The sequence below is a fragment of the Tachypleus tridentatus genome, chromosome 4 (genome assembly GCF_004210375.1).
Source record: "Tachypleus tridentatus isolate NWPU-2018 chromosome 4, ASM421037v1, whole genome shotgun sequence".
In the NCBI taxonomy this organism is placed as follows: Eukaryota; Metazoa; Arthropoda; class Merostomata; order Xiphosura; family Limulidae; genus Tachypleus; species Tachypleus tridentatus.
The window spans coordinates 82,406,052-82,415,590 of NC_134828.1; the positions used below are offsets into that span (position 1 = coordinate 82,406,052).

General features: G+C 31.5%; 1 protein-coding gene across 8 annotated transcripts in view; it reads left to right on the plus strand.

Moving 5' to 3' along the window:
* The window catches only part of LOC143249562 (transportin-1-like), a 71,318-nt gene extending 62,818 nt beyond the window's left edge, over positions 1 to 8,500 (plus strand). For all 8 annotated transcript variants that reach the window (XR_013027835.1, XR_013027836.1, XR_013027837.1 and 5 more), the window contains 2 exons: positions 3,127 to 3,242; positions 4,537 to 8,500. Coding sequence is in view for 5 of the 8 variants with exons in the window: in XM_076499630.1 (XP_076355745.1) it covers positions 3,127 to 3,234 (108 nt within the window). In the remaining 3 variants the exon portion in view is untranslated. The remainder of the gene's footprint in view (positions 1 to 3,126; positions 3,243 to 4,536) is intronic.
* Positions 8,501 to 9,539: the final 1,039 nt, after the last annotated feature.

Below are 9,539 nucleotides of genomic sequence, written 5' to 3' on the forward strand. Positions count from 1 at the left end.
GGTTGAATCTGTGGGCCATCAAACACGCCTGCTTTGATCTTCTCAAATGATAACCCTGGTAAAGCTGTGATGATGTGTTGGAAACATTCACCTTCGGTTTCCAGTGCCTTGACAAATTGCTTCATCAAACCTAATTTGATGTGAAGAGGAGGAAAGATGATCTTATCTCTGCTTACAATTGGGTCTTGTATGATATTTGGCATGCCTGCTTCAAGGGTGTCACGAATAGGCCAGTCCTTCTGGACCCAATGTCTGTCTCGTGCTCGGGTGTCCCACATACAGAGGAAACATGGAAACTTGGTGAAACCTTTCTGTTGTCCAAGAAGAAAGTTGACCATCTTTAAGTCTACACAAATGATCCAATTGTGCTCATGATATTTTAATAAGTCCATGACCATTCTCATATCATCATAGTCTTCCCGCAAATGCACTGAGTGACCGACATAAACATTCCCATTATGTAAAAGAACACACTTTAGACTGCGTTTTGAACTGTCTGAAAAGAGTCTCCATTCAGCAGGACTATAGTAAGGTACACCCAGTTCTTTGAGAAGCCCTTGGATGTCATGGCAGTAAACAACCTGTCTGTCTTCTGAAAAGAAGGTCACTAAAAGCTGGTCACGCTTTCTGAAATATGATACTTTAACAGAGTGATCAACAAGATTTCTGCCTTGTAACCTTGATGCCAAAAGCTCTGCTGCTTTTTTTGAAAGACCTAAATCCTGCACTAAATCATTCAGTTCAGCCTGGGGAAGAGGCTTGGGGACAGGGAAAGGTTCAGTGTCTGAAGAACAGTTCTCCGATTGTGTACACTTTTCTGACAATTCACTGTCACAACTGTCTTGTTCGCTTGTATCATGTCCAATGTCTTTATCGTCCAATGAAGGCAAGCCTTTGAAAACTGGAACAGGAACTTCTTCAGAGTGCGGAGCAGGCCGAATAGCTGAGGGAATGTTCGGATACGTAATCTTATGTCGGTTCTTCTTCCCAACACCCGTTGTGTTTACCATGCAGAAATAACAGTCAGTTACATGGTTGGTGGGTTCACGCCAAATCATTGGAACACCAAAAGGCAGACCATTGCATTTTCCTTTGGTCCAGTCTCGAAGCATTTCCTCACAATTGTGGCACACAACATGAGGAGCCCATTGCTTGTCTTGATCGCCAAGATGAACTTCAAAATATGCCTTGTAGGCACGCTTGACGAACGAGGATATGTTACGTCTCTGACGATTGAGTGTGTAGCATCCACATATGTAGCAGAAGGCATCAGACTTGTTTCTGCAATGATATCTATTTTTGGAAGCCATGTTTGATCTGAAACAAAAGAAGAATGATCAAAATATTAGAAGCTATCTATATATATGGACGTGAAAATGCTTATACATGGTTTATGCAAGTTCACATTTGTACAATTTCATTAACCTCAAATTGCATACAAACTAGAGCTTGTAGAGAAAAACTAATTTTAGATTTGAAATCAGCGCCTAAAACTCCTTCAGAATCAGTTAAAATATCCAATGCAACTCAAAGTTACTGAGAAAGTGTTCCCCAGTGTTATTTATGTTGACATGCATCAATAGGTATCCCTTAACTATAGAATAGTATGAATATCAGATATAGCTTGGCCTTCCACAAAATATTTGTTCACATCTCATTATGTAAGCCTTGCAGAGCAAGAGGAAGTTTTGGTTATTTTATAAAAATTATTAAACATTTCAAATATGAACTTTAAAACACAAATAATGCATAATTAATTAAAATATAAAAGTAAAGTCTGAATATATTTTAACTTTTTCTAAAACTATAACATTTAGGTTAGAAATAACTGAAGTACTATCATGGAACAAAGTAGCCAACATTAGTATCAGCAGTTACTGTCTGCCCAAGGACGACAACTTGACATCAATTTCAAAATAGCCATTGTTGGATTATAGTGAAAAATGAGCTTTTTCTAATGAATGAAAACATGTAAATGTTGAAAGTACATATAATTTATAAAGCTTAAAATGAAAGGGTTGACAAAATTTATATCTTGTATCAACTGTTTTTAGTGAAAGTATTTGGAAATGTACGTGTCAGAAGGTCAAGCAAGCTACATTCTCATCTAGGCTTGTACATGACTAATCTCTTATACCTTACCAAATTTTGACATTTTTATAGCTTGTGAGTCATAATGCAAAAATGAAAGATTTTATTACTGTTTTCAATGTTATTTTGAAATAATGGAATAAAAACCAAGTGAATGTAAACCTGAAGTACAATGCTCTTGATAGTAATGTCTTCATTAAAATAGATTTATATCAAAGTGGTTTAATTAATTGAGGTGTTTAATATTGTAAAGGGAATTGATAGTGTTGGTACATCTGTTTTCATATTTAAAAGTAAGGATAGTAGGACTTGGGGTACACATGAATTTAGGCAAGGTAGAAACTGTCTTCAGCTAAGAATTTTATTTTTCAAATAGGATTGTTGTCCTGTTGAATAGGTTGTCTTTGGATGTTGTGGAGGCAATAAATTTGAGTGAGTTTAAAAGAAAACATGATGGATATAAGAATAATAGAGGCTGGCTTAACATTTTTATTTTTAGTTTGGCTTAGAGAATAGGATAGCTGAGATGGACCAACAGGTCCCTTTTTGTCTCTTAACATTATGCTGTGTAATATTGGGAACTTAGCATAACTACCAGACCAGAAATGTTGATTTTTTCATTAAGTAGTCTTATATGTATCCAATAATTACATAAAAAATGAATGGTTTACATTTGACTAACTATGCTGAACCAGACATTTATGTTTGGATAATAAATATAGCTGTTTACTTTTTGATTAAAAATACATGTAAAACAAAACAAAAACCATCAGTGAGTTATAAAATGCAAGCAGATGATTTTACAGTCCTGTTGTAAAAACTTAGAATTGTGATAATACTTAAATCCTATAAATATCTATTAAAGGTTTGAGGTGTTTTGAAGTTCTCTTATTTTTGAAATCTGGGTAAAGTTGGCATCTGGCAGAAAATAAGGTTATATCTAGCTATAGGGTTCAGTAAATTTTCAGTTGAAGTATATTCTGCTAGTCTTATAGTATTGTTCTCAGTTCATTGTTAATTTTTTTTCTTTTGTAGATTTTTCATGGTTTTAAAAACCAAGTTGGTGAGGCCAACTGGACGAGATTTTCAGAACAGTTACCAGCCCCTCTGAAAGAAAGACTGTTGGCCAATTATGGTGTCTGAAAACTGAGGTAAAGCTGTGTTGATATATATATATAAAAAAAAAGATAAATCTTTATACCAAAATGTATAAGACAGTAATTGTTAAAAAAAATAACCTAGCCTAATACTGCTATAGTGCATTATTTCTCAGTGTATGTTGTTTTCTAATAGTATCCATACTAAGAATAAAAAAGTTTGGATTTTTTTAGCATCAAACATACTGTGGAATTGTTATTCAGTTGCTATGTGTTATGTATTGGTTTTTAATTGAGCAGTTCCATGTGACACAACAGCTGTATTTTTGAAATATTTCATTGTTTGAGATCATTTATTTCATTGATCCATTATAAATATATATATTTATTTTTACAGAGTAAATTTACTGTAGAAAATACTTTAACTGAACAATTTTGAAAATAGTTTTTTCACTGTTTTAATTTATATCGAGTTGTTTCACTGTATTGCTCTAATTTATGATATTGTTTCAATAACTAGCTTTGCTTTGAAAATTTGATACATTGAACTACACTGTTATGAAAATGTTTTTGTTGAATGGTCCTACTTTAAGAACAACTTTGAAAATTCATTATTTCACTGAACTGCTCTTTATAAAAATACATTTTCACTATTAAGACAACTCTACTTTGAAAGTATCTTTTTATTTGAACAACTTCACTTTAACAGTAATTTTTTACTGAAAGAGTGTACTTTGAAAATGTATCCTTTTGTTAAACTGTGTTGGCAGTTCTGTTTTTTAGTGCATTTAACTTGTAGTCTGTGGGTTGAAGAATCAAAACCCTTCACTGTACATGCTGGCCATTTCAGTCATGAGCACATGATATGACAGGCAGTCATTATTTGTTGGTCAAGAGTAACCTTACAGCTGATAATGGGTACTAGCAACTGGTTGCCTTCTGTTTGGTCGGCAAATTGAAATTATGGTGGCAAATAGCCTTAGCAGCTTTTCCATTAAAGAAATAAACAAATTAAAGAGCACTGCTCTATTTTAGAATAATTTATTTAGCTGAATAAAAACTTTTATTTCAATGAACACAGATTTACTTTAAAAATAATTTTTATAGTCTGTTAAAATTGTGTAAGAAAAAAAGAGTTAATTTCCATAATTTAGAGTTGTGTTGAAACACCGTAGTTAAACATTAGATTAGTTTATAGTGTATCACTGCAATGTTGAAGTATTCAAAATTCTTGTTATTCTGTATGAATTATATTTGGTTCTCTTCCTTTATAATGGTAATGAATGTGTTATTAATCTCAGCTGATATTTTCATTTTATTCTGTTATATTTATTCATCTTTTCACTAGAACTTGCAGCAAAACCACTGAAAATGTCAGAAGGACAAGTGTCACAAGTGGTGAAGCCCTGTGAGGACAAGGAAATTCTTCGTGCTTAGGGTTGGGTGGGGAAATCAGTCTGATAAAGGGGAAGAGGGTTGGGATGTTAGGTTAATAAATTGCTTTGTTGTGTAACTTATAGGTAGTCTACAAGATTATTAGACTACAGTAACAGTTTTATAGGTAATGCTTATTACTGGGTGTGATATAACTTGCCATAAATATACTTTTTGTGGGTAAGTTGATTATTGCAGTAGAAACTACTAAATGCTATCTGCATGTTGCATTTCAAAATACTGATTCTTAAGACATCTCAACAACTAAGTTCTTGTTGTAAGAGTCACTACTAAACTAAGTTTAACAGGCAAGAAACTTTCTGAGGAACATTTGTGTTTATTTGAGACTACTGTCTCAAGGGAGTATCTAAAGCTTGAAAATAACACTGTGAAGTGTGTTTTCATTAATTGGTCCAAAGATAATTAGAGAAAGGAAATGTCCAATCAGTCATGAGTGAATATATCATAAATCCCTAAATAATAGTTTCTCAGAAAGTACTCTTGTTGGTTGCCTCGTTTTCTGTGTGTGTATGCTAATAACCTCATCCCCACTTAGTTTTGGTTTCTCGTGTTGTTTGCATGGTGACGTTAAGTGCCTTATGTTCCTGTCTTGTCCCCCCTTAGCACACTGTCGGGATAAGGGGAACAAAATGGGTTAGGGAGGTGTGCTCAACTCGCATAAAGTTTTTTATTCCAGGGGAGATAGATGAATTCATGATAATTAAAGGCAGGGAAAAATAACATGTCAAAGGTAGCCATTAAAAATGGGTATAAACTACATGTCACAAACTTTTTACTCTTTAATATGAGTGCAGGTTGTGAATTATAGGTGTAAAATAAATTGTTATTTTTAAATGTTAAAGGTTTATTTCTTAAAAGTTTCATTGTTGCCAACACTTGTATCTATTCCCAAGACAACTTTCTGCCATTTCATTATCTTGTGTTAGAAATATAATGTATACATTTGTTTGTCATAGAACTACTTTCTCTCATTAAAGAAATAAAGGATGGAAGGGTGGGGCTATAAGCTGTCACTTGTGATATTCCAAGAGAAGAAAAACTTAAAATCTGTTGGAGGGTTTTTGATCCTTTAAGGATGTATGCACTTTTAGTTGTATAGAAATCATCTGTTGCCACTGAATGAAATTCAGTAGTATATATTATTTTAAAACTTTCACAGTCATTCCTTTTGACCTTGTATTTAATTTTCCTTATTTACTATCTCGTTGCTTGTATGTACTGAATATAACAATAACGTGATAATTAGTGGAACAATAAATGTAATTCAACATTAAGAAAAAATGTAAACTTAATTTTATCTAAAAATAATATAATAATGTTGTAATTATATTTGTACTATAAGTTCCATTTTGATGCTTACTTTATAGATGAGCTTATTAGTTTGGGATGAATAATTTAGGTTTTCTCTTAATAGAAACTTAAAAATGTATCTGAGCTAGAAAAGATGTCTCTGGGAAGTACTTGTGTTGGTATGTGCATAAATAAACTGCTGTACTTAATTATATTAAATGATGATGAGCAATTTGTCAGTGAGACCTTTGAGAAATGCTCTCTTTTTTTTTTTTTTTTGTAAGTTTTTAGGTGTGATGCTGCACCAAAATGCTGGTCAAAAGTAAGTGATATATATTTTTTTTTAAATGTGATGTAATTTACTGCATAATGAAGATTTTTTTATCGCGTATTGAAAGGGGTGGGTGGGTGGGAGGACGAGTGTGCAATGCAGTCTGTATTCTTTTTTGTATGTGTGTATGCAGGTTCTTCAGTATGGGTGGAGATGTCACATTTTGCATTACTATGCATCCACATTATCAGTTCTGGTAAAAACAAAAAACATTGTAATAAGTCATTATTACCCAATAAATAAAACGTCCAGTATAGTCTCATTTATAAATCTTTGTCACTCCTTTGTAATCACAGTCTGTGTTTAAATAAGATAGGTAACCATCAAAAGACAATGTGTAATACAATATTTTCAGTTACTAACCACTCCTTCAGGTAGCTTTGTTGTGATCATTGTTAAATTAAAATGTTCCATTATTATTATTTCACTGTAACAGTTAAGGATGTTGCCTCTTAAAGAAACAGGAAGTGTTAGTGCACAGGAATTAACAGGAGGTCAATTTTCATTTGCATATATTTCAAGTGACTATAATCATGCATTTGTACAGTGTATTTTATGCATGCTTGATTTAGCAACTTCTGAAAAAAAATGGTTATTTGTATTTAACATTATAAATCTCATTAAACTGACTGTTCTGTGTAGAATAAAATCACATGAAATTAAGTTTTTCAAATAGACAACAAAACCAGGAATGTCCTAACTTGCATTTGAACACTTTTCTTAAAGGAATAATTACTGTTTACAGATTACCTTACTTTTTTTTCTTGACATCTAAATAGCTGTCAGATTCATATTATTTATATATTATGAATTAGATTTAGTATAATCAAGAAAGTTGAAAGTTTGGTGTGATGGTAAACTATATATGTTTTTTAGAATTAGGTCAAGCTTAAAATACTTGTGAAAAAGGTATTTATAGAAAAATGCAAGTTGCAAAGCTCATTCTAAGATTTGAACTTTAAACATTGTTATTCAGATTATTTTAAAATATTAATAACAGCATGCTACATAGTAAGCTGTTTATTGAAGTACCTATGTCTAATCACACAAGTGGGTTGTGCATTTTGTAGGAAGGTTCCTTGTTTTTAACAATTATAATTTTTATTCAAAGAAATAGATTTTTGCAGTTTGTATAAAAAATGTTAGTAGTCTATATTGTACTTGAAACAAGAACTGGTGTTCTTAGTTTTACTCTCGTAAGTTTTTTGAAATTAAATGAGGAAAGAAAAAACTTGAAGATGGTATTATTGTAAATACAATTTTTAGGTATCATTTAGTATTTTTTAAATAGTAACAAATTTCAATAACTCAACATGTTTCATTTTCTTACGTTTTCTGAAACTAAATGAATTAGATGTTTTGCCATTCTCGTCTTTGCTTACTTTTTCTGTTAGTATCAGTGAATTTGCAGAATAGCCTATTTTATAATTATTAGCTAATATTTATAGATTCTGAGGTTTATGAATTTAAGTTCTGCCATTAAAAAGAAATTTGTATATATGCTGAAAATAGTCACCTTTTAGCTAGTACAAGAAAATCTTTATGAAGCAAGTAAACAGCTGAAGTCCATTAGTTCCTGGTTTTATCAAACCAATTACAGATGGAATCATTTCTACAGTACCTTAAAGTTTTTAAGTTCAAAATGTTTCTAAGAAAGGTTTAAGTGTATGTTAATGTGTATTTGTATTAACAAAAAAAACTGATCCTGAGCAGCAAGTGCAATGTAATTTGGACAGTATGGTAGTAGAAGTTATATTATGAATATGCCAAAACTGTCTCTAACTTAGTGCATAGAAAAGACATTTTAGAGTGTATCCTATTATGTTGATTTAGTGCTTTATAATTTGTCATAAAAGAATTTTGTAGGGTAATAAATGGATAAATTGTATTAATATTTTGCTGTTTCATTAATATTACTGGCATAAAATCCTTTCCTACTAATGAAATAGTCAATTAAAAAATGTTGATTTTTCTCAATTCATTATAGATTACCAGTTTTGACATTCTTGTAATAAACCAGTTTAGTGTTTTTCATCCTCATCATTGTTATCATGTTAGTGATTAACTGTTAATTCTCCAAACTTTGGGGCCATAATTGTAAGTACTAGTTTTTAAGGAAAATATAGCTGTAAGTTTAACTTTAAGTACAAATTGTTGATCAATGTATTGGCTGTATTTGGAAAACATTTGCATGAGACGCTTGTTTGTAGGTCAATAAACTTAGTTATTCTGTGAATTTGTATGTATGTTTCTTCTGCTTTATTATAAGCACCAGAATAAATTTTAATTCTTGCTAAGAAGATAAATTTTTGCGTTAATATTTCTCAATGACATTGTCAAACACCTTGGATAACAATTTAAACATAGCATAGAAAAGATAGACAAAATGATTTTTAGTAGCTGGAGTAGAATACTTAAATGTTTTTCTTTGATAATAGTGATTGTATAACTACAACACTAACCATGGTAGCTTATTGTCAAAATCTGTGAAGAAAGAGAAAAATAAGTTGTATGAGAAGCGAGATTGAGTAAATTTAATTTTATATAAATCTTTGGAGCTCCATGAAAGAATTCTATAAAATTAAATGTTTCTTTGAGAAATAAAAATGTATATAATATTTGTTTCATAGTGAGTATATTTGTAGTTAAATGTATGTTGCTGTCAGGAGGGACAGACTACATAAAATTTTTTAAGTACAAAAACAAGCTTATTTGCCCATCAAGGATGTCCCAACTATAACCACTCCTTACTGCTTGCATTCATCCAATTTCTTCTTGAACTAAGTTAAATTTTCTGCCTCTATCACCCTTTGAGGCAGCTCATTCCAGAAGCCAACCATCCTGTTTGAAGAGTAATACTGTCTAAACTGCAAGTGACTCCTGTGCTGCCAAAATTATAATTTATGACCCCTTGTCTTATTGATTACACTGCTAAACACAAAAAATTGATGGATCTATATTTTTAGTACCCTTAACTATCTGGAACACTTAAATTAAATCCCCTATCACTTTTTTTCCTCTCCAGAGAAAAAAGTTTAAAGATAGTCTCTTCATAGGACAGCCCCATCATCCCATGTATCATTCTATTATGTCTTCTCTGAACCTTCTCCAACAATTCAATATTTTCTTAAGAAAGGGAGCCCAAAACAGTAAACTGTAGAGTAAAAGTCTTATAAGTAAAACATTATCACTTGTTTTGTATTCGGTATTTGTTAGATACTACCAAAAATACTGTTTGCCCTGTTAATATTTCAGAGTCAATATCATTAATAGAA